The 24,075-nt window shown below is 49.0% G+C and overlaps 1 protein-coding gene across 7 annotated transcripts in view; it reads right to left on the reverse strand.

Annotated features, from left to right (window-relative positions):
* Positions 1-753: 753 nt before the first annotated feature.
* Positions 754-24,075, reverse strand: part of MAP3K13 (mitogen-activated protein kinase kinase kinase 13) — a 182,883-nt gene continuing 159,561 nt past the window's right edge. For 6 of the 7 annotated variants that reach the window (XR_011973978.1, XR_011973976.1, XR_011973975.1 and 3 more), the window contains 13 exons: positions 20,776-20,959; positions 18,555-18,746; positions 14,792-14,950; positions 13,270-13,428; positions 12,438-12,546; positions 10,664-10,773; positions 10,126-10,242; positions 9,274-9,411; positions 6,651-7,413; positions 5,399-5,466; positions 3,833-3,999; positions 3,174-3,471; positions 754-2,974 (listed from right to left, as the gene is read on the reverse strand). Coding sequence is in view for 1 of the 7 variants with exons in the window: in XM_072640413.1 (XP_072496514.1) it covers positions 2,873-2,974; positions 3,174-3,471; positions 5,399-5,466; positions 6,651-7,413; positions 9,274-9,411; positions 10,126-10,242; positions 10,664-10,773; positions 12,438-12,546; positions 13,270-13,428; positions 14,792-14,950; positions 18,555-18,746; positions 20,776-20,959 (2,399 nt within the window). In the remaining 6 variants the exon portion in view is untranslated. The remainder of the gene's footprint in view (positions 2,975-3,173; positions 3,472-3,832; positions 4,000-5,398; positions 5,467-6,650; positions 7,414-9,273; positions 9,412-10,125; positions 10,243-10,663; positions 10,774-12,437; positions 12,547-13,269; positions 13,429-14,791; positions 14,951-18,554; positions 18,747-20,775; positions 20,960-24,075) is intronic. The other variant, XM_072640413.1, reaches the window with a different exon arrangement.

The following is a 24,075-nucleotide window of genomic DNA, read 5'->3' on the forward strand; positions in this document are numbered from 1 at the left end:
GAGGGCCAAGGACAAGGAGGTGAAACAAGCCTAGGGAATGATACTGACCCTGTTCTCTAGATGTCTAAAATGGCACCCAGTGACGACGCCTTCAGGGAGATGACACTGGAGAGGGAGCAGCTTGTGACTGGAAGATCCCTTGGGTCAGTCTGGGATTCAGGTGGGCCCTGGGAGAGAATGGAGGAGAAGCAGAGAGGCTGAGGACTGACTTTGCTGCTGCTGCTGCTGCTATTGCTGAGAAGAAGATTCCTTAAAAAATATCCAACCTGAAAATGGAAATTTGGTGCCTATGTTGCGGGCTGCAGTCTGACAGTCTGCTTGTTTTCACTTGTCACAGGGAGGGATCTAACCTGGACATGCCCCTCTCATGATATAAAGACAAAGGCTATAAATGTATTAAATAAAAGGGAGATCTTCATTCCGAAGGGGGCGGACCGGATTCCATAGGACCCTTCCATCTGTGACATTCTAGGAGTGTGTAACTGGCTGGGTCCTATGCAGCCTTATCAAAGTTTTAGGGTAGGTGGGAAAATAATGGGGGTGGGAGGAGAGATGAGGAAGCCAACACTCTCTTCCCCTTTATAGGAGCAGGAAGTTCAAGCTGTGCCAGGCACAGTGTCCTCCTGATAGCAGCCCTCACACTGGTTTGTAGTCAGGTTGGCTGGAAACTGGGCTGCAGCTGCAGGTTTCTTCTGACCGCCCTCCCTTGCCCAGTATTAACCAAGACGTAAGGAAGGCAATGTGTATCGGGGGTCAGGAGGGAAGGAGTTTTATTGCCATTTCTTATTTGTTGGACACAGGTTCTACTATCTCGGGCGTGGCTCTGATGAGAATCTCTCTGAGTCACCTATGCCCATCACTCCTTCACTGGTCTCCCAATGTGGGAGCTCTCCTGGGCAGACCTGCTTAGTGCCAGGCCTGATCTGCTGCCACCGGGGACTGTTGTTCTAGGTATCAGACCAGCCGCACTCACAAGGATCAATCAGGTATCGCACCCAGGTAGCTTTTGTTCCTTTATAAAATCACACAGTTCACTGTCAGCAATAAATACTCAATCATTTGTGTGCCACTGTAAACCAGACCTTCTGATCGACAGAAAAATGATCGTGACAACGGCGACGAGAAAAGAATAATAATAAAAATGCCATAACTTAAGATTTTTCATGTAGTCCAGCTACAGAAATCTTATAAAATGGAATAATTTAGCTTGTACAATACTGTTCTATGGAGGAAACCCCCTGTTCCTTGATCCTACCAAGGGCTATCGAACATAGCCACAAAATGAAAATCAACATCTCAACATTATGTGTAAACAAACAGATGCATCCAATGAATAAAGAAACTGGCCCCAAGTCCCCTCCTGCCTTGTCTTCCGAGGCTGCTGGAGCCAGTGAGAGCCACAGGAGGGAAGTGTGTGCAACTGTGTCTATTTGTATGTGGTTTATGTGTGTGTGCATGTGTGTGTGTTGAGGGGGGTGACACTGCTTTGATCTGGAACCATTTTTATGCCCTGATCTACGAAGTCAGGGTGCTGGCCAATTTCAGCTGGCTTTCCTAGGCTTGGGATAGGGAAGGGGAATGGGAGGGAGAGACAGAGAGAGAAGTGGGGAGGGAGGAAGAGAGAGCCAGGCTACATAAAAGTCTGCCTGGGGCCAGAGGATGGGACCCAGGTTAACACTGGTCTGCCCTGAAGTTCATTAGTTCCTACCTTTTTCTTTTGCAGCCAAAGCACTAAAGTCCCTCTGGGAAGGGTTCTCAAGCATGAAGGTGAGTGGGCGTCCATCCCTGGGCAGACCCAGAGCTGTACTCAGGATTTTCTTCCAGGACCAAGGAAAATACTTTTACATTCTGTTTCAGGGTGGGGGGTGGGGGTGGGGTAGAATGGGGAATTTTCCTGTGTTATCTGGCTCATGTAGCCTATGGCTGACCTGGTGGGTACCCGAGGCTCTCTAAATAGTAAAGAATTAATAAATACAAACTAAAGGGACGGGGTTGGACCCGCTATTGGAAAGCTGGGTTTGCATCCTGGCTGCACTGGTAAGCTCAGCCCCAGATGCCTTTGCTCCTTTTCTAGGCAGAGTGGACAGGAGGTGGAGAAGAGACAGACAAGCTGCAATCAGATGCCCCAGCGCTTCCAGAGCTGTGCAAGAGGTCAGCTGGCCTGTTCAGGTCACATGGGGAAGGCCATGAGCTCACAGGAGAACTGCATGGAGACCTGACAGCCAGATGTTGCTTAAAAAATCAAAGGAATCAAATCAGCCTCTCACCGCTCCAAGGGAGTGTGCTCGCTTCTAGTCCCTGGGTTTCGAGAGTCTGGAGCCCCTCTTCCAGCTGGGAGCTCAGCTCGGGGATCTGTTTGCAAATTACATGATATTGCTGGGATTTTATTTTTTTTTGTTCCCTGTTTTTTTCAGTGGGTTTTTGCTCTGCCTTTTTTTTCCATCACTGCTACGGCCGGAAGGCCTGGTCCCCTATTCAATCAGCAGCACAAACTCCTGGCCCCATAAACTCCGAGGGACGTTGCTCCTAAATTCTATTTCCTTCTTAAATTTTTTTTGCAACAAATTATTGTGTCTGTCTCTATATGTATATATAATATATACATATACCATATATAGTTCACTCTTTACAGTACAAAGTGTTAAAATGTGAAACAAAAATAAATATTCATGTTACAGTAGCTAGAAGAGTCAATAAAAGATCCCTGCCATTCTTGATTGAGATGCTCAGTGAGAATTAACTTCGTTTGGACACCGTTTTCCCCTCCGGAGATGTTGTGTCCCTGTTATTGCCGATAGCTGTGGAGAGGAGAAGGTGGGGCCGCCCAGGGAGCTCGGGGATGGACAGCGAGGTGACCTTCGGCCGGCAGTCGTTACCACGTGGCCGAGCTGTAGTGCTTGTTGGTCCGGACTGTGGCATCCGAGCACTCCCCATCCGACGAGTCACAGTCTGATTCTCCCAGCAGCCCAGGATTCTGCAGAACCAAGGAACAAGAGTTCACAAGGGAGTCCAGCCTTGTTCTGAGAAGGCTGAGCTGGACCCCCTGCCTTCCCACCCCACCGGCCAGCCTATTCTACCTGCTCCTCTGCAAGTCGGAAGGTGGGAAAGGCGAGGAGACCCCAAAATGATGGGGCAGGGGAAGAAAAGGGGAGAGGAGGGGAGGTGCCACCCACCTCGTAGCCATGCTCCTCGGCACAAAGCTTGCCCAGGGACATCTGAGTCTTCACCCTGCGCACGGCACACTCCTTGTCCGAAAGCCCATCGGACTGGGTGGAGATCTCGATGGGAATCTCCGGGGTCTGGGACAGCAGGTCCTCCAGCTTTTCAGCCAGGCGGTCCTCCAGCCGGTGACCCAACTCGTCGGGGCTGTTGGAGTGATCACTGGTGTTCCCCTCCTCCCCATCGGACACAGAGAAATTTTCTGAGCTGAAGGTTGAGTAGGACTGGCAGCTGCTGATACAGCGGTGGGGCCTGAAAGCCAGGAGTCCTGTCAGTGGCATGGCCTGAACCTCTGGCTTTTCCCTTCCCTTCCCTCAGTCATAGGCTCCCCCAAGAAAGGACCATAGTGTTTTCAAATCCTGGCTCCCCCACATGCCATCTGTCCTAGCCTCAGCTTCCTCTTCCGTATAATGGGCCTAACTCACCATCCTGTGGGGAGCAAAGCTCTGTAAGAATGGCCTGAGCCAAGAAAGAATCATCTGAGAGAGCAGTGAGTAGGCAGGGCTAGACCCAGCCTGGGCTTTTCTACCCACCCGCTCTGGGCAATATTCACTTTGGAGGGTTTGCTCCCACAGGGGACAGCAGCTGGTTTTTTTTGTTATGGTCCAATCACCTTTGGAAACTGTCCTTCCAATCCAAATCAGTGTGGTCCAAGGGGCCCTTATCGAAGGCCTGCCGGGGGTACCCGCTGTGCCATGAGCCAGGATTACAGACAAAAAATGGAAGAGGCCCCCTCCTCTCGAAACTGGACTTCCCCTGGGAGGGGGATACAGTGTGTACCTGAGAAGCAGAGGAGGGAGCAAGCGCTCAAAGCTGAGGGAAGGCTGCCCAGAGGAGCCCTGCCCTGTGCTTGCAAGGATTCTAAGGGGCAAGCAACTACGAGGGGGCAGAGCATTCCAAGCCTGGGTGGAGGGTGGGGGCAGCCAGCAAGTGCTCAGCTCCTTTACAGCAGAAGGAGGGAAGTGGCTACTTGTAAGGCTAGTTTGAATGAGCACAGGACAGAAAGTCATTTTATTTCCTAATACTTTTCTTAAGACTTAATAACCAAAAAATGAATTTTAAAAATTGTCTTTACATGTAATTATAAAAAAGTAAAATACTATTTTAAAAAAAGACAGTAACCGGGGTACAGAAGAGCACCACAGAGCCCAAGGAGTCATTGAATCTATCTGTGGGGACATCATGGACAAAGGATCCTAGAGACCTTGGCAGAGTCACCTAGTCACTCTTTGGCCCAGGACCGGAAATCTGTTCTGCAATATCCTTGACAAGTCATTGGTCTCTCCATGGGAATACTTCCAGGGCCAGGGAGCTCACTTCCTTCGGTCCAGTTTCTGGACAGCTCTGATCTTTAGAAAGCTCTGCCTAGAAATGAGTCAGGATCTGCCTTCACTCTCCTTCTCTCTCCCCCCTGCTCCCCACCCCAATTAGGCCTGGCTCTGCTCCCCGCTGCCAAATAGACCAGCCAGTCCTGCATAGCTGCTTTTCCAATGAGTCTTTCCTTCTTCAAGCTACATATCCCTCAGCTTCTCGCCATGGTCTACAGGCTTTCTCAGCCACCCTCCTCAGGACAGATTTTAGAGGGATCACGTCTAGGAGTCAGCGATGAGTGGCCTTGTGGGCTGGGACGTCTAAGGGTGACCTGAGATCTCTGAGTCTGCAGAAGGTGAGATCTTTCCCAACTGCTGGAGGGCTCAGGCCATCTCTTCTGTGTTGGAGGCCATGTCCAAAGGGCCACAGAGAAACACCACATGCTCACAGCAGAGTTAGCCAAGGCTAGTACATAATGAGTAAAAAGACTCTTCAGTTGAGCGGAAGGCCACACTAGATGACATCTGTGGTCCTGGTCCAACTCTCCAACTTAGACTGGTACCACAGGGTTTCACCAATGAAGTCATTAGAGCCTCAGGGTCGTGGTCATTTTTTATAGCTTGGTTATTGGGGCCTTAAGAAAATAGTGCCAGTGCAATATAGGTTTCTTGAGGGCAGGGATGGTTCCATTTTTATTTCTGTATCTTGGTACCTGTCACATAGTAGGAGCTTAAAAAATGTTTGTCAAGTTGAACATTTGTTACAGCAAAAGGGATGCGAGTGTGGCTGTCAGGACACTGGGGATGGTGGCTAAGCTCGCGCTCCGCCTTGGGCCACCTTGTAAAGAGGGGATGTATGGTGTTTTTACCTCTGTCTTCGGGGAAACTCAACTTCACTGTCTACTTCTCCTTCCTCTTCCGAGGAGTCGTCGCCACTCTGAAAAACAAGGAGAAATGGGTTTTACTGGAGCTTTACAGAAAAGATGTTGACATCAGTGTGGTTGCTGACAGTATTAAGGATCCTGGCTGTAGGGCTGGAAGGGACTGAAAGGTCATCTAGCCCTTTTAGAGACGAGGAAGCTGAGAAGGGAACGCTCTCCCTCCCCCACTCTCTTCATCCTTGCCCACGACTCCTCTGTGGATTTGAACCCATGACCTCTGACTCTCAAGCTGAAGCCTTGTCCATCTATTACACTGGGTCGTCTGAGCATCATCTCCTAGGACACTAGACCCCACTCCCCACACAGCCGCTGTCTGCCCCCTGCTCCCTCTCCCTAGCCCCACAACCATCTGCTTAAAAAAAAGAGAATTTTTGTTTGGGAAAACACACGTGACGTTGGCAAAAGTCTAGGTGAAAAACGTAGAAATCACCTGGGAGGTTTTACTGTGTTTGTTTCCTACTTCAAGTATCTAACCCTAAGTTTGTCTCTTCATTCAGTGCTATGGACAGATGAGCAGTTGGTAGTTGGCTAGACTGGCCAAGGTCCCTGCTCCACCCAAGTGGGTACAAACGGCAAGGGCACACAGAGGATCCCTCTCTCAAGGCCTGGATCTCAGTGTGGGCATGTGGAAAGACATATACCCACCCACGCAAGCACATCTGGGGGTGTGGAGTCATGGCAAAAGATTATTCTGATTATTCCTTGAGCGTGTCCTGGTGACAAGCCATGGTTAGGAGGTGTTAGAGGACCAGAGAGAACTGATACCAGATAACCACAGAATTGAGAGACAGGAAGATGCCCCTATAAACTGAGGCAGGGGGATCCCATCATGTCTGAGGCTCCTTCCAGCTCTAAACCCAGCAACATCAGCCCTGGATGGAACTTGGGGTACATTATGTAGCTGAGCCTCCTCGTTTTCAGGGGAGGAGTGAGGTCCAGAAGTAGTGACTTATCCAAGGTGCTTAGTGGCAGAGCTGGGACCCCAGTCTGGCTTTCTTACCTTTCTGAGGGGTACCCCAGCCTCCTCTGACAGCAGGGCTCAGAAGACACCCCTGGTGCCAGGCAGAGGGAGACTCGGCCATCAATCGGTCACTTGACAATCAATGAAGAGGGCTTCTGTTCCTAATGACAGCTAAGGAGCCCTAGCAGGGTACCCCGCAGACCCTGCTATGGGCCTTACCTTGGGAAGGGGTCTCATTTTTCGAGGTAGCATCTGAGGGGTCATGTGCTGGGGGGTGCTGAAGGAGGATGCTTCCGTCTCATCAGGGCCCTGCCCGGCTTCATGGAGGCCATGGTGGGTTGGGGCTGTGGGCCGGCAGAGGCCGGAGTTCTGGGCCTCTGGCTCCGAAGACGCTTCCCATGGCCGGCTGGTCTCTGGCTGGCACTGGAGGCAAGGGTCATAGGGGTCTGCCTGACAACAGGCCCAAGGACTGGCCAGGCCCCCCGGGGGCTCCGAGCCCTTCCAACAGTCTGCTACCATGGCTGTGGAGATGAGGTCAGGGCTGGAGCCGGACACCTGTCTCTGAGCGTGGTTACTGAGTGGGCTTCGGAGGGCTGCTGCGGGCCCAAAGTACCTCAGGTTGTTAGCACAGCTAGCAATGTCCTGTCCGTGCAGGTGGAGCCTGGGGTGGTGCTCATGGGGCGAGGGCTTTGAGGGTTGGGGGTCCTGCTGTGGCTGGGAGCTGGGATGATGGGGAGGATAGAGAGGGGCAGGAGGTAGGCAAGGAGGGGTACCCTGGGGGGAGGCCTCCTGGCCTGGCTGGTTTTTCAAGATGGTCACAAAGTCACTATGGCTTCCTTTGCTACTGGCACGGCGGTGGCGGGGCTTGCTGCGGTATCGGCCTTTGCTGCCCGGGGTTGATATTTTGGGGCTCCCTGACACCGGGGATGCCTGGGGAGCTGCCTCCATTGGGGGGATGCCTTCAGAGCGCAGGAGATCTGGCCTGGGAGAGAAGACAGGTGTTACCCTGGAGAGGCCAGACTCAAACCAAGGGATGGTAATGGACATTGCACACCAAAAAGCGATAGTGGGAGGGTCCCCCAGCCCTGGCCCTGTACACTCTGTAACAACGGCAGGAGGCTCATGGCCTTGTCCCCAGTGACACACAGAGATGCTGTCTGGCCTTGGAGCTGGCCAGGTTTAGGGTCACCCCAGCTGGCCCTGGACCCCTCAAAGCCCGAGGCGGTGACTCTGAGGCTCAGATTTGCGGATGGCAGGGGAATCCTGCCTAATTTGCACCTGGGCCCTGGGAATTCCTAGCCCAGATTGTGCTTCTGGCTTCTCTATCAAGAAGGACAAGGAGTCATCAGCCCAGGGAGGAGAGGATGAAATGGAGAACAGAGAACTCCAAGACGGCGAGCGAGCGCCTAGCTGCATCCCAGGGTGAGGCCACAGAGGACAAAGACAAGTGGCCTCCTGACCGTCGGCAAACCACATAACAAGGATTTTCTCATCCGAGTCCAACCATCACATGGTGAGAGATTATTACTCCCATTTTACAGAAAAGGAAACTCAGGCTTGAGGCACAAAGGGAAGAGTGAAGCCCAAAGCCATGCAATGCCGAAGCCCTGGAGGCAGAATTCAAACTCTGGGCCTCCTGGCTCCAGGACCCCAAAAGAGCTGGCTGGTACCCCTTAATCTCCCCATTGTTAGTTTAGTTGTTAATTAAATAACCAGGAAATATTCAGATCCTGGGAGAGGTGCCAGAGGGCTGGAGACAGGCAAAGCTGTCTTCATTTGTTTAAAAGTAGAATCAGATGGAGTCCTCAAACCATAAGCCAGAGAACTGACTGGCAGGCCAGGGAATGCGTCAGGACCCCACAGCAGCCCTCCCAACAAGGGTCCTTAGAATGGAATCCTACGGAGGCCAAGGAGTGGTGATGACTGTTTCACATTTTCTTTGTAGGTCAGACCTGGTGTACAGTAAATGTGCAGGTCATCCCAGAGCAGGAATTACCTCCACAGCATCCCTGACAAGTGGCCATGGGCTCAGGACCCACCGACAGAGGGGGCAGGGGACCCAACACGGGGTTGGAGTTAGGGGCCTCGGCCACTTATGGCCTGCCTGACCTTGGGCTAGTCCCATAACTCTGGCTCTGTTTTCTTACTATTGATAATGTTTAATATAAAATTTTAGAATAATCTCTTTGTTCTCTCTGAAGCAAACTCAGAGAGTGCCTCTTCCTATGTCAGCAAAAGCCAGCCAAGGCCGACTCTACACTCCTTAAGGAGACCTTTAACCTAAGACACTATATCTTGAATAATGAGGCTTTCCTTTGTATCTTATTATCTATAGACATATACTATGTTATGGCATATTAATGGTAAAGAAAAATAGACATCTTAGGTCGTAATTTCTATTGAACTTTGTTTAGCCTTTTCCTATGTCAGTTATCTGTTTAGGGCAGGAAGCCTGCCACTCACTAGTGGTGGGATTTCCTTCTTTATCACCGAGACATATGTTTACCCAGCTGGAATCCCAAGGCCTGACCAACATTACTTTGTTAATTGTCTTGTCTTACTAAATTTATGATTTGTTCAACTAGGAGAGTTCCTTTCTCACGGCAAAATGTATATAAGCCAGAAGATTTCTGCACTGGGTAGCCAGAACATTTCTGGCTCCATAATGCATTATGTTACCATTTTCTTTAATAGGGAATTGATTAATTAATTAAATCATAAAATGTATGCATTCAGCCTGTTGCCTTTCTTTTTAAGTTTTCAGGTCAACACTATACTAAGAGGAGAGTAGAATAGATGAGCTCCCCAAGGTCCCTAATGGCTGTGGGCAGAGGCCGCTCACCGTTTTGTTGGCAGTCCCGGTTTATGAGACACTCCTTTCCTCTTCATCAGCTTCTCCACCGTGTTGGGATGGATGATGGGTCTCACTGGGTGCCGTTTGTAGGTCCCCGGATACTTCTTTTCCACAGCTTGCTCACGCCTGTGTAAGAAGATGAAATGGCCCGTTTCAACCAAGGCATAAGGAAGGGACTGATAGAAAAGGCTCTTCACTTATTTATTTATTTGTGGCAGGTCTGGCTGGAGCTATCAGAGTCAGAGTACTCTTGATAGGCTTGGAAAACTATGCACGTACCCAGGTAATTCAGAGGAGAAGGAAAAGGGATATATTATCCCCAAGTTACTCAACTGAATTCTGCATGTCAGTCTCTTAAGTACACGAGGACCCAATTCTATTTCCCTCCAAAACAAAATAAACCCTCAGGTCACCCTCCAGAGGACACGGCATTAAAGAAGGAAAAGATCTGTCAGGACAATGAGACTTATCATGGCAGGTGTAAAGAGGCCATGACAGATTCCCACCAAGGATCTGAGTCCAAGATGCACGGGCATGGGCATGGGCCAGTTGGTGCCAGACTACAGGGTGCTACCTTGGTATCCAAACCACATTGAAAGCCCCAGAGGGAAGCTCAGAGTGGCAGCTGGATCCCCCCTAATCTTTCTGCTATGTTGCTGAGGCCCCTCTGTCCCTATTTTATTCAGTATCCAGTGTCGTCCATGGAGTGCCTGTGGGACCTTGGTGAGGCAAGGCTGGGCTTTTTGAGGTCAGGAGCTGTTCCTGCTCCTGGGGTGGCCTGTCCAGGGCCCACAAAAGGCAGCTGGGGAGTTGGGGGCCAGACCCAGGCCAGCTGCGCACCTGATGAGCTCCTTCTCTCGGACCTCCAGCTGCAGCATGATGGCGCTCAGCTCCATGTACAGGTTGTTGGCTCTCTCTAGTTTCCGCTCATAATGCTCCCGAATATCCAGTGCATGCCTAGAAAAACAGGAAAGGTTCAAGGAGATATCCACCCGCAAAGTGTGCTGCTGACCTGTGCTTGTCTGTCTTAGAGTATGGGAAAGAAGCTGGGGACATGGATGGGATGCAATCATGGTGTTTAAAAAGAGCATCAATCAAACATTTTAAAAGGAAAAACCAAGAATGAACAAATGGGCAGACGGATGGATGCCATTTTCCTGGACTCTATGATCAGAAGGATGCTGTGTGGAAGGAACACAGGAGGAGATGGGGGTGAGTGACGGCTCCCCAAGTTGCCAGAGCCCTTCAGGGTGCCACTTTGGGGACATGACATAAAAAGGAGGGAAAAGCTCTACTGAGGATCAATAAAGGACTTAAAAGGCATGGGGGTGAGGGGGTAGAAGAGCGGAAAGATAAAGAGGGGAGCCCTGGAGGAGACCTGAGCTCTTCTCTCCGGCGCCTAATGAGCTCCTCATCCAGCCGGTGTATGCAAGTCCCCTCACTTTTGATCTTCTCAAAGTGTCTTTTCACTTCCTCCCTCCACTCGGCCTGTGAGAAGGGAAACCAAGGCATAATCAGCACTGTAGCTGCCCAGGGGCAACTCTAGGGAGCCAGAAGGAGGCCCCTGCGATGGAGGAGGGGGTGTTTTTCTCTAGAACAAAATCTCTGGATATCTGGGACTTCTGTGGTTATTTGAACTTGTAATGTACAATCCATCCAATACAAGCATGGTTTAAGTCACTCCTGGAGCAGAGCATGTTCTGGGCACTGGGGATACAAGGACAAAACAGACAATTGCTGCCTTTCCGGTGCTTCTACTCCACAGTGGGGACACATCGTACTGTATGGGTATAAGTTAAGGGACACGGATGAGACCCGGGATTTCACGGCTAAGGGGAACCCAAAGTGAGGAAGCTTCCACCATCAATGCAGGTCTATGTACCAGCCTTCTCCCCAAGGGTGGCTCAGAGCACAGGGAAGTAAAGGGACCTGTCCAGGGCTGCAAGACCAGTATTTGTCCATAGTGGGACCTGAACTCAGGTCTTCTTGGATCCCAGGTAAGCTCTCTCTGTAGATAAGTTTCTATGAGGTCATCTGAAGGGGGAAGCACTAAAAACTGGGGAATGGGAGATTAGGAGAGATTTCCTCTAGGAAGAGTTGAGTGTGTCAGGAAACCAGGGGTAGAAAAGGTGGAAGAAGAAAGGGATAGTATTCCAGGCAGGGTGTACAGCCTGTGCAAAGGTATGACAGCTTGTCCCATAAAGGAGGAGAGGAAGGTTCTTTAGCAATGGGGACCTGACTTAACTACTCCAGGCAGGTTTTATCTTTAGGTATGTGTGAGTGATGAGAAACATGTGCCAAGTTTGCTGGCTTGTTTCCTGGCTGCAAAGGTGCTGGACAACTTCAGCAGCAATGATGAGCAGTGTTTGACTGGGTAACTGACCTAGGGAAGGGGCAGAAGCTGAGAGGCCGACCCTCAGGTGGTGGGACATGAACCTAAAATGTAGAAAAAAAAGGAGTTTCCTGTTCAGTGACCAAGACTCTATCAGGGATGGCGAGGAGCTGCCAGCCAGAAAGTATGTGGCAGTCAAACAGCTCCAACTGAACCATTCATTGTAAGTGGATAGTCCTCTGTGAAGCACCCACTCTGTGCACTCTAGAGGGCACAGGGGACGCCAAGACACAACATGGACAATCCTTGCACTAGAGGAGTTTAGATTCTACACAGTATCTACTCGGATAAGTCAAAATCAGATAGCCTGAGGAGAGAAAGAGCATCAGCAAATAGGAGGGATCAGCAAAGGCTTCCTGGAGAAAGAAGATCCCTGAACGTGGCCTTGAAGAGAGCTTGGGATTCAGTTCGTCGATTCCATTTAGTAAACACCGACGTGGCGCAAGGCACACTATATGTGGCCTGGGAAAATCCTCCTCAAGGGAGAGGAAGGAAGGGGGTGCATTCTAGGCATGGGACATGGGATGGTGTAAGGGCCTGGAAGCCAGTTTGACTGGAGCACTGAGCACTGTGGGTGGGATGGCAATCACAACACAGAAGGCCTTGAATGCCAGGCTGAGGAGCCTGCATTTTGTCCTCCAGGTGACAGGGAGCCAGGAGATTCTTGGCAAGAGGAACTGTGGGGACAGGCTTGGTGAGCTGCCAAGAGAACTGTGAATGCACAGGGGAGGGGACCAGTTCACAGCATCTCCCCACTCACCTGAGATTTGAAGTAGGTCTCCTGAGGCGTGGCAAGCACATCTGCAGAGGCGATGTCCAGATGTAGAAGTGTCTGGCGGAAAGAAGGCCTATTTCGGGGTTTGCTCTGCCTAAAGTTAAGGAAGAAACAGTTGGTGAGCTCAGTTCCAAGACTGAGGTGGGGGAGGCGGCTGCTGCTGTTTTGTGATGGGCATTTTCAACTCAGTCCAGGTGGCATCTGGAGTCAGGAAGACCCGAGTTCAAATCCTTCCTCAGATACTTAGGAGCTGTGCAATCTAGGGCAAGTATTCACCTTCACCTGCCTCAGTTTTCTTACCTGCAAAACTGGGATGGTAACAGTCACTACCTCACAGGGTGCTTGTGAGGATTAGTAGGATTATAGGTGTGAAGTGCTTTGCACTTAGTAGGCACTTAATGAATACCTGTTTATTTCCTTTCTTCTTTCCCTTCAAAGGCTCATAGGTTTAGAGCCAGAAGATACATTAGAGGTTACCCTGTACAATCTCATTTTACTGAGGCCCAGAGAGGCTGAATGTGTGCTCCAGGTCACACAGCCAGTAATTATCTGAGTCAGAATCTGAATGCAGTGCACCACGATGCCTCTTGGCCAAGCAAAAACTGCAGCCATGGGGGTCTCAGAACCTTTCTGAGATCTGACAGTTCCTGCCCATCAAAGAACCTGGCTCCAGTGAGAGTTGTGCATCTGCCATGGATTGCCTCTTCTCTATGCTGATCTTTGGGTTGGAGGAAGGGCATGGAATCAAGGCCTTCCCTCTCTGGCCTCCTCCCCTGCCCTGGCCACCTGGGGAGCTCTGGGCAGGTGGGCACCTCACCAGGTCTGCTTCATGAGGATCTTGAAGCCATCGGGGCACGTGGAGGGGACAGGCAGGTGCAGGCTATTGCTGCCCACACCCCAGATGATGGCCGATGAATCCACATCTTTGTACGGGATCTCCCCTGTCAGCAGCTCCCACAGCACCACCCCAAAAGACCTGAAAAAGAGAGAAACCCAGCAATCTCTCAGACAACACATAGTAGGGAAAATGGCTTTATCTGGGGGGGTGGGGATACAGTCAGTGACTGTTGGGAACAAGAAATACAAGAACCTCAGATGTTTACTGGCCTTTTGGCCATGGGCAAGCTGCTTAAACTCTCTGTGATGCCTCAGTTTCTTTATCTGTAAGATAAGAGAGTCAGACATGACGACCTCTGAGGTCCCTAGAGCTGTGTACACTCCTACAGCCTAGAAATCAGGGGATTTGTGCTTTCAATGGAAGGCAGTGGGTTTCTCCCTGGTGGAAGCTCGGCTGTTTGGCTCTCTGTCCCTGAGGCTGGGTAAAGGGGGTACATAAACCCCCGCCTTCTTCTGGTGTGGCCCAGGTCAATGGGGCCTGTAAGATCACTTTCCTGCTGGTGGCTGCATCTTAAAGCCGGCTACAGTCCTGGTGGCTGCTTGTTTAGAGCTGGCATTCTCAGCCCCAGAGCTGAGGGCTCTGCGAGAAACCATGGGAAAGGACCTGGCGTCCCGACACATCACAGGATCCAAGATCCAGAGGGAGAGGAGATTCTAGAGCCTGCTGGCCCCCTCATTTTACAATTGAAGAAACTGAGGCACAAAGAAATCAGACAGTCACATTGCCAGTGATTGCCTGAGGCAGGATCTGAACACAGGTCTTCCAGTCTCTGGTCACTGTGACTAGAGAAGTGACTGTGTGGCATCAAACTCGAGGCTTCCAACTTCCAACTGTGGTTTTGTTTTTAATTCATTTAAAGAAATTGAATGTAATAAAGACTCATCAATCACCTAATGATGTTGCGGATAACAAGGACCTCACAGTCCCCCCTTCTAGAGGGTTTGAAGGTGTTAAGTGCTTTACTAGTCTCATTTAATTCTCACAACAATCCTGGGAGGTAGAGCAGGTACTATTGTCCCCATCTGACAGAGGAACAAACTAAGGCACAGAGAGAGGTTAAGTGACTTGCCCAGAGTCCCACAGCTAGTTAGGATTTGAACTCAGGACTTACAGACTCCAAGTCCAGTATTCTCTGCCTGCTGTACCAGGCTGCCTGCTGTGTGCAAAGTAGGCTTGGAGAACAACAGGAAGATAAGAGAAATGGACATAGTTTTGCCCCCAGGAGCTGCCAATCAATGACAGGCCTTTTCCAGGGCTATCAGGAGGCCACAACCTCATTTCTCCCCCATGTCCTGCTAATTTCCATGTGATCCCAGGCTCTCCGAGCTGGAGTGGCCTTCAAGGGTATTCAGTAGTCCTTCTGGAGAGGAATGGACCAGGGGAGGCTTCTGGGCTCCAAGGGAGATAACACCTAGGAGCCAGCAGCGGGGCAGCTGCTCACCAGATGTCCACTTTTTCTGAAACTGGCTCATTTCGAATCACCTCGGGTGCCATCCATGCCACGGTGCCAGCAAAGGACATTTTGGTGCTTTTATCACTGAGTTCTTTCGAGGTGCCAAAGTCAGAAATTTTGACTGCATCCGTATGAGTGACTAATACACTAAAAGAGAGAGAGACAGATAGACAGAAAGTCTGCAGGTTAGCTCAGAGGTAAAAGATGAGAGGGACTTAATTAAGCTCAACAGGCATGACTTGAGTACCTGCTGTGCACAGTCCACCACACGGCACATAGGACTATATGCTCTGCCACACACTTGGGTACAACAAGGTCCTTCAGGGCCTTATGTTCAACTGTGAAGGGGCATGGAATTGGAGTTACAGTCTCTACAGAACTAGGACACAGGAACTGAGGGTATTCTCAGACCTGGCAGGCCTAGGCCTGGCCTCCCTCAGAAGATGGTAGCTGTGGGAAGCTAGCATGAAGTGGGAGAGCATTTCAGGTACTGGTGAGGGCTTATTCCAAGAAGGAATTGATCTGGTAAAGTACATGCTTGGGCAAAGGCACAGAGGTGGGAAAGGGTACATTATGGGGAAGATTCAAGAGCATTCCAGAGGAAGAGTCCTTTGCAAACAGTCTGGAAAACCAGGTTGCTTCAGATGCTCAGATCAAAAAGCTGAGGGACCTGCTATCACTCTCTGCCAAACAGACAATTGCCTCTGAGAGGCCCCCCATGGAGGCCTCTGCATGCCCTGCTGTCTTCTAACCTGGCCAGCCTGAGCCAGCTAGTCCTCTCCTCCTCTGCTCTGGCCAGAGGGAGAAGATCCCCATTCATCTGCAGCATGGAGTCATGAGCTGAATCTTTGAGGGAAGGGCAACCTTTCTTTGCTCTCTCTTTTACTCAGCTATGAGAAATGAGCCTAGGGAGTTTGTTTCTGTTTTGTGTTCTTTGTCCTTCTCTGTTTCAAGTGCTGGAGGTGATTCGCAAGGACCAGGAGTTCAAGTCATGTGGCCTGGATGGTGCAGCCAGCTCTGCATGGACTCCCAGAGAAGTCAGGGCGCCACGGAGATGAGCCCATGGAGGATTTTGCACCTGGAATGACCAATGATGGCTCAAAGTCTGGGTTTCTGTCTTGTTCCCCTCTGCAGAGTTCAGGCTGTGGTTACCCGTGCTCCTGGGGACTCACAAATGCCAGGCTTACAACTTCCTGCACACTTGTGAATCCACAATTAACTGCTAAGAAAAAAATCCCTCTCACAATATGGAACAAATGAGGCCCATTAGCTATGGAGTACAATACTCGGAGGGCTCCCTGGGAAAGGGAGCATGTACTGGCAATGGGAGAGAAGGGCTGGGAATTCCTAAGTGTCGAGACAGGAGAGCACAGATGGGCATCTGAGCCAGGGCAGGCATAACCAAAGCTCGGGACTGCTTTGTTCTGTGAGCATCTAAAACATGGGAAAACTGTTCTGGCTAGACTGGGAAAGAATTTCAGAAGCCTCAGTGTTGGGAAGGGATCATCTGGCTGTTTGGATCAGTTGCTGTTTGGAAGTTGGATGGGAGAGAGGAGAGATTCCAAGTGGTCCCACATGGGAGGTGGTCCTGACCTATACCAGGGGAGCTTGCATGAGCAGAAAAATGCAGACACCTGTGTGTTCTCAGTTATGTTCTTACAGCAACACATGAGGTGACTTCCCAATATTTTAGCATCAGAATCTTCCTGATGAACTTGGGAAAATGGATCCTTGACTGTCTTTAAAACTGATGTTTCTTCCAGTTTAGGTTTATTCTGTGTAGACTTGGTTGGGTCCAGTCCTTCTTCTTCCCATTGAATTTTCTGGAGAGCAACTCTCCCTGCCTCATTCTAGCCCATTGGGTGCTGAAGGGTGAGACTCCACCCCTCAAGGTGGGAGCTCCATTGTCATCAAAGGAGAGGAATGACGCTGGTATCTGTAAATGATGTTGGGATGAACTGGCGTGGTTGGGTCTCCCTCCCAGTGCTCTCCAGGGTATTTTTTCCCTTCTGTGGCTGTTTATCATTGAATGTTGGCTATGATCATCTACCACCATTCTCCATGTTGTTTTCCAAATGAGCTTGTATCTTAACCCAGCCTTGCCTTCAGCCACCATGTCTCTCTTGGCAAAGGGATGAAGAGTTTGCTGGCTAGTCTCTTTTTGGCTGTTTGGGTCTCCTTCTTCTGACAATTGTTTCATACTATTTCAATATTTTTCATAAACTTATTTTTATTTTTATCCATTTCCCATTTTTTCAGACCAAGGCTTAAAGGCTGGATTGGAGCTGTTGTAATGGCAGGCAGGACTTTTTCCTCATCCTAATTCTTTCTCCCACTCTGATGTTAATTTTGATTTTTGCTCTAACAAGTCAATGATCTATTCTAATGCTCCAGGCCCTGGAATCCTGATTAATGAGGGCCTCACATGGCTCACATCCAGGCTGGCCCCAGTTAGTTTCCCTTTACACCCCCCACCCCAATCATCTTTCCATCCCCTTTGTAGCTGTGCATGTACCCTAATCCTACCCTCATTCTCCTTTCCAGCTCTGGATCCATAATTAAATCAATACCGTCACTGCTATTACAAAGGGTGTGCTAATCTGCTCCCCTGTAGCTCCAGACACCATCCCTGTAACTTTCCAAACCAAAATATTCCTCTGGCCACCACTCTTCCACAGATATTATTTCCTTCTCTAAGAATGCCACCCCCTGAGGCCAGGGACAGACATCCTTTTTGTATGTGATCCCTACTGCTTAGTACAGAGTAAACCTGTAATAAATGTTTTTTCATCCATTTATCAATGATATGTAGGATAATTGGTTTGTCCAGAAAGGGACTTAGACATCATCTCATCCAACCATGTTACTCTACAAATATTCCTTCATATCATTAGCACACTAAGGACTAGGCCACAGGGGTGGGGAACCTGTGTCATGGAGGTCATATGTGGCCCTCTAGGTCCTTGGGTTCAGCCTTTTGAGTGAGTCCAAGTTTTACTGAACAAATCCTTTTATTAAGGGGATTTGTTCTCGAAGTTTGAATTCAGTCAAAGGGCCACATTTGAGGACCTAGAGGACCATGTGTCCTGGAGGTGCAGGTTCCACACCCCTGGACTAGAGAATGTAGTGAATGGAGTGCTGAACCTTGAGTGAGAAAGATGTGAATTCAAATCCTGCCTAAGACACTCAGAAGTGAATTGCTCAGGGTCCCAAGGGTAGCAAGCGGTCAAGCATGGATTTGAGCCCAGCTCATGTGACTCCACTTTGGGTGCTCTTTCTGAACCATCCACTATCTCCCCAAGGCTTCAGAATCCATCCATGGGCGTAGGAGGAGTACACAGTGTCACCACATAGGGAAAGTGAGAAATAAAGATTCTGGAGAACCCAGGGGGGTTGAGAATCTGGCTGACAGTTTCCCAGGGTCCCAGGAGCCCTTCCAGGGAAGGACTCATCCTCTCCATTTGAGCCAAAGCCTGTCAAACACATGACATGCAAAAAATTTTGGGTTGGGAGGCCAAGTCCCTGGGCTTTCAGGAAAGTTCCATCCCTTCTCTGGGCCTCTGTCTCCCACCCAAAGGAGGGAGGTGGACAAAAGGACACCCAAGGTTCTTTCCAGCTCCAAATGAAGGATTTGAGGCACCTTCAACCAAAGGAAAATTCCAGGGCATCTTCCCTGCCCTTCCTGCTCCCCACTCCCACCTGCCACTGTGTTCCTCTCTTCCCTCTCTCCTTCCCTTATGGTTCCACTTACTTGGGGGATTTAAGGTCCCGATGGATGATCTTATGTAGATGGAGGTAATTCATGCCACTGGCAATCCCTGTAGACCAGTCCACTAGCAGCCGGGGAGTGATCTTTCTTCCAGCTCGCAAGACCTCGTAGAGCTGTCCATGGGCACAGTACTCCATGATGATGCAGTAACAAGGGGCCTGGGTACAAACACCCCTTCCAAGAAAAAAAATAAAGCCCCAGTGATGTCAATACAGGGTCACTTTTTAATGGTAGAGAGTCTGAAAAACATTATTAGCACTAAAAATGAACAAGGAGAATCTCCCGAGCATCTGCTGAGTGTGTCCTGGAGAAAGGATGGTCCTTGCCCTCAAAGGCCTTCTAGTCTATCAATCAGTCAAACAATCAATCAGTCCAGAGCCTTGATTAAGCACCTACTCTGTGCCAGGCTGGGTACTGCATACATCAAGAGGAAATGGAAGCAGCCTGCCTTCAACCTTCCATTCTATGGATGTGTGTGTTTGTATGTGTGTATGTGTGTACATGGCCAGATTTGTACATGGACTTTGGAGGAGGTTTCAGCAGGCACATCCTTCATCAAGATGAGGCCTCAGCCCCCTCCCTGTGGGCTGCCAACATCCCCCTCACATTGGCTACTTCTCCATATGTGCCCCCCTCATAGAGGGGCTCTGGAATCACCGCTCTATCCCTGCCCAGAGAAGCACTGCCACCCCTCTAGAAGGTGCTTACTGGTGCTCAGTCAAAACCACTCCTGGCCATGGTTGTGGACCCCATCCTGGGTATGTCCTCTCTCCTCACCTCTACCTCAGAGGTAAAGGACAGTCACTGCCCTCAAATTCACAGGCTAATGAGGGAGACGCCATTAAAATCACTGGGTAGAAACATGGCCATAGATAGGGCCATAGTGCATAGAACACCAGGCCTGGAGTCAGGATGACTCATCTTCCAGAGTTCAAATCCAGCCTCAGATACTTTCTAGCTGTGTAATCTGGGCAAGTCACTTCACTCTGTTTGCCTCAGTTTCCTCATCTGTAAAATGAGCTGGAGAAGGAAAGGGCAAACCATTCTAGTGTCTCTGCCAAGAAAACCCCAAATGGAGTCACAGAGAGTTGGGCATGACTGAAAATTTCACAATTCTCGTATAAATGTTATTGTCTCCCTATAAAATTGGATTAATAATGCTTGCTCTCCCAGTATTGGTGGGAAGAGAAAATGATCCTGAAGATGTGAACATCCTTGTTTAACCCTGCTTAGGTTCCTTGAGAATTAATGGACATGTTATCTTCAGCTTCATTGTTCTCTGTAGCTTTGTCACCAGTGGGTGCAGAATAAACATTCTGGACAAGCTCTGAATCTGCCCTTCAAAGACTTGAAGACGATTAGCACTAGAAGGGACCTTCAAGGTCATCTACCCTAACCTCTCCCACACTTTTACAGGTGAGGACCAAAGGACAAAGCTGTGAGCAGCACCCTGGGCCAAACCGGGGCAGTGGAGAGGACCGGCCTTGGAGAAGACTGGGGTTCGAGCCACACCTCAGACACTTAGAGGCTTTGCTCATCTGAAATGGGGATAAGCTGTTCATTTGCTTCCTTTCCCTCCAACATCCCATGCACATTCATGCTCATGCTGATTGTGCCATAAGCATGCACCAAGGGTTTCTTATTGGTTGGTCCTGTCTCCTAACTGAACCACACTGCAGAAGGGCCAGACCAGGCCAGACATGGTGGGTGGCTTGCTCCAGTGTCACATTTCTGTGTCAGGTCCACCATGAATAGTTATTAGAGTAACTAATAATAATAACTCACGTATATAGTGTTTACCAGGTGCCAGGCCCTGTGCTAAGGGCTTTACAATTATTACCCAACTCTGTATCTTTACAATTACCTTGGCAGGTGGGTATTATAATTAGTCTCATTTTTTAAAAATGAGGAAACTGAGACCAGCAAAAGTAAAGTAACCTGCCAAGGGCCTTGCAGCTAAGTGTCTGAGGCTAGATTTGAACTCAGGTCTTCCTGACGCCAAGCTCTCGTGTGTTGTGCACTGTGGTGCCCCCTAGCTACCCACTCACGGCCTCCACTCACAAAACGCTCATTGAACAGCCAGAGATCAGAGAACAGAATCTCCTCCAGATGGATGCTGACATGCCTGCTGCCATTTCCCTCTTCTCCCCCGGGGATGGAGGCTCTACTGGGCAAAGGTCCCCCCCCCCCCCATCCTACTCACTTGAAGGCGATGATGTTAGGGTGTTTCAGCTTCCGCAGGTGCTTTATGTCCGTCTCATTCTGCTCCCTCACTTTCTTGATGGCTACCTCCTCTGCACGGAACTTACCCAAGAAGACGGCGCCCTGGGCTCCACTGCCCAGCCACTGCAGCTCTGAGATCTCCTCGAAGGGGACCTCCCAAGTATCTGGGCACACAAGGGAGAGACAAGCATAAAGAGGGATCCATCTGAGGTAGCCCCCTTTCCAAGCAGCCTGGCCTGCTCAGGGCTAGCTGTCCTCTGGGCATGATGAGGGAACCAAACGTTGCCCCTTGGATTCCGGTTAGGGGTCAATACATGATTACCGAAAACAGACTAAGTCACCAGAGGATCAATGACTCAGCGCCAGATTTTTATTGCTATCTTTTGTTTTCACATCCATGACCCTACCCTATGTGTTCTACCCCCACCTCTTCATCTCCCAGAGAGCCAGCCTCTTCATAAAGAACAAAAAAAGGCACTGTGCCTATTTATTCTGGGAACACAAGGACAAAAATGGAAAAAAGAAAGGTTTTGGCCTCAAGGAAATTGTGTTCTCCTGGGGGAACAGACCCTGTAGACAGATAAATCAATATACAGCAATCTGAAGGAGAAAGCCGGAACAGATGGTGGTGCCTGGGTGGAACTTTGAAGAGGGCTAAGGCATCTGCCTGTCTCCAGTGGTTTTCTTTCAAGGTACAACACCTCAATTCACTGAGCTGGGAAGGTGCAGTTTTATCTCTGAAAGGAAACCAACTCACTGCTCACTGCAACGTTGAAGGATGGACTGTGGGTGAAAGATGAGCAGGGAAACGTTGGCATTAACCAGAGACCTCCATCCTTGATGCCACAGATCTGGAGTATGAAGGCAGTACCTTGGAGGACATCTAGTCTGACCCTCTCATTTTACAGAGGAAAACACCGAAACCTAAAGATGTCACCTGACTGGTTCTCCCAAGGTTCTCACTCAACTAACCCACAGACTCAGAGGGCCAATTCTTGATGTTTAGAAATGCAACCAGCTTAGGCTGGATTCCTTTCCCAGAGGGAGGAGGTGGATCAGTAGGTTCAAATAGCTGGAATGGCTAGGAATCCTTTACAGCCCTCAAAACAAGGTAATTTTATCGAACCCTCAGTTTATCCTTATTTTATCTGCCTATGATTGATTTACTTAAAGATGGCTGGAGTCTACCAATATTATACTGTTGTGTTTATAAAGGTTTCTCTAGCTTCTCAGGTCTACCTGAGTGTAACACTCCCCAGACCCTCTCTTCAGCAGGTCGCTCAGGGGCAATGTGCAAAGTCTCTGGAAGGGCAGGTTGCTTGGCTCTGCTGTGCACATTGCTTCGTACCTCTCAGAACTAGAACCAATACTGAAACCCAGAGCGATATGGAGGAGGTTGGACAGATACCTCAATGTCCTTTGTTCATCAGACCCATTTGTCTGCCACATAACTCTGGGAAGGTTGGCAATAAGCGAGAATATGCAGATTTTTTTAAACCAAATTTAACTAATCATTTTTACCTCCTGCTCCCCATGCCTTTTATAGCACTGCCCCAAATCCCAGAAATAGTCAGTGAAATCACGACTGATTTTCCCTGGACACTCTTTAGTGGCAGGGCTGAGGACCATGAACGTGGCAAGAGGCAGCTGGAGGGATCAAGAGCAAAGCAGAGAAGTTTGGCCTTAACCCTAACCCTAAATGACTTGGAGGAAAGCCCCTCTGAAAGCAGAGGAATGGGGGCAATGGCCTGCACCTCTTTGCTGCTTCTCCCCATGTGACCCAGGAGCAGATTCTCTAGTTTCCCTAGTTCCCCCAGAAGACAGATTCTCTTTCTTCTCAAATATTTCAAAAGCATGTTATCTTCTGTCATTCTCTATCTTGTAGGGTATCTGTGTAGGATATCTTATATCTGTGTACATATCATATCCCCTTGCCAGACTATAAGTTCCATGAGGGCAGGAAGTGCTTCATTTTTTCGTCTTTGAAGCCTGTGTTGAACACTGGGCAGGCCTTTTAATAAATTCAGGTCATTCATCTGGCCAAAGGATACGAACAGTTTTCAAAGGAAAATTATCAACCACCTAAACACAGTGTTTAAGAACCCCAATTGTCAGAGAAAGGCAAATTCAAAGAACACTAAATCAGACTGCCAAAAATGGTGCAAATTGGAAAAAACCAGTGCTGGAGGGGCTGGGAATAGACAGGCTCATTCATTCACTAGTAGATGATTAGTCCAGCTCTTTTGGAAAACTCTTTGCAACCATGTAAGAAAAGCGACTCGTCTATTTCTGCTCTTTGTTAAATCACTACTGGGTTTGTACTCCAGGAAATCAGTGTCAGAAGGAAAGGGTGATAGTATGTATGTGTGTGTGTGTGTGTGTGTGTGTGCGCGCGCATGCGTACCTGTCTGTTTATATATGTATATATATGTGTGTGTATATATACATGTACATCTGTATCTACAATGCAGGCACACAAACATGTGTGTATGTATACATGTATCCACACACATGTCATACGCACATATATAATTAATTAGATGTCAGCACTATTTTTCAGAGCCAAAACCTGAAAACAAATTGCATCCACTGATTAGGAAATGGGATGCTCCTTCGCTATATGGAATGATGAACATGAATAATTCAGCCAAGTGGGAAGACTTGCATCCATTGATGATGCAAATGTGGAGAAAGCAGAACCAAAATGACAGTGTACAAACTGCAATAAGGTAAAGGGAAATGGGTCTAACAGCCATAAAACCGATGCTCAACACAAGGGCCAATTTTAGTTCCAAATGCTAAGAGAAAGCCCAAGTCCTTCCTTTCTGTTAACAAAGTATAAAGGATAATAATGGAGAGTGACAGGCATGCCAGGTGGAATCACTCAAGGAGGCGATTTTGCTGACTTTTTTTTAAGGGAAGACACTGTTTTTTGGGGGGGAAGGGGTGATGACTGTCAAAATAAAACATTTCCATTTTTACAATCTTATTGAATTAAAACTCATCCAATGGCCTCATTTTACTGAGACTTCCACTTGGATAAGGCCACACACGTGAAAAGAGTAACATCTACTTTATATTTTATATGATGATATTTTATATAATCACTACATTATAATGATGACCATTCAACATTTCAATGCGGACAGCACTAATTGCTGAGAAAGTTTTTTGAGCCTAAGTGGCCTCTCTCCACCTTTTTCTCAGGGACAAGGCAGAGCAAAGCTAATGTTTCTTCTATGCATTAGGCCTTCAAACACTTGAAGACTCATATACTCCC

Source organism: Notamacropus eugenii, chromosome 2, assembly GCF_028372415.1.
Source record: "Notamacropus eugenii isolate mMacEug1 chromosome 2, mMacEug1.pri_v2, whole genome shotgun sequence".
NCBI classification, from domain to species: Eukaryota; Metazoa; Chordata; class Mammalia; order Diprotodontia; family Macropodidae; genus Notamacropus; species Notamacropus eugenii.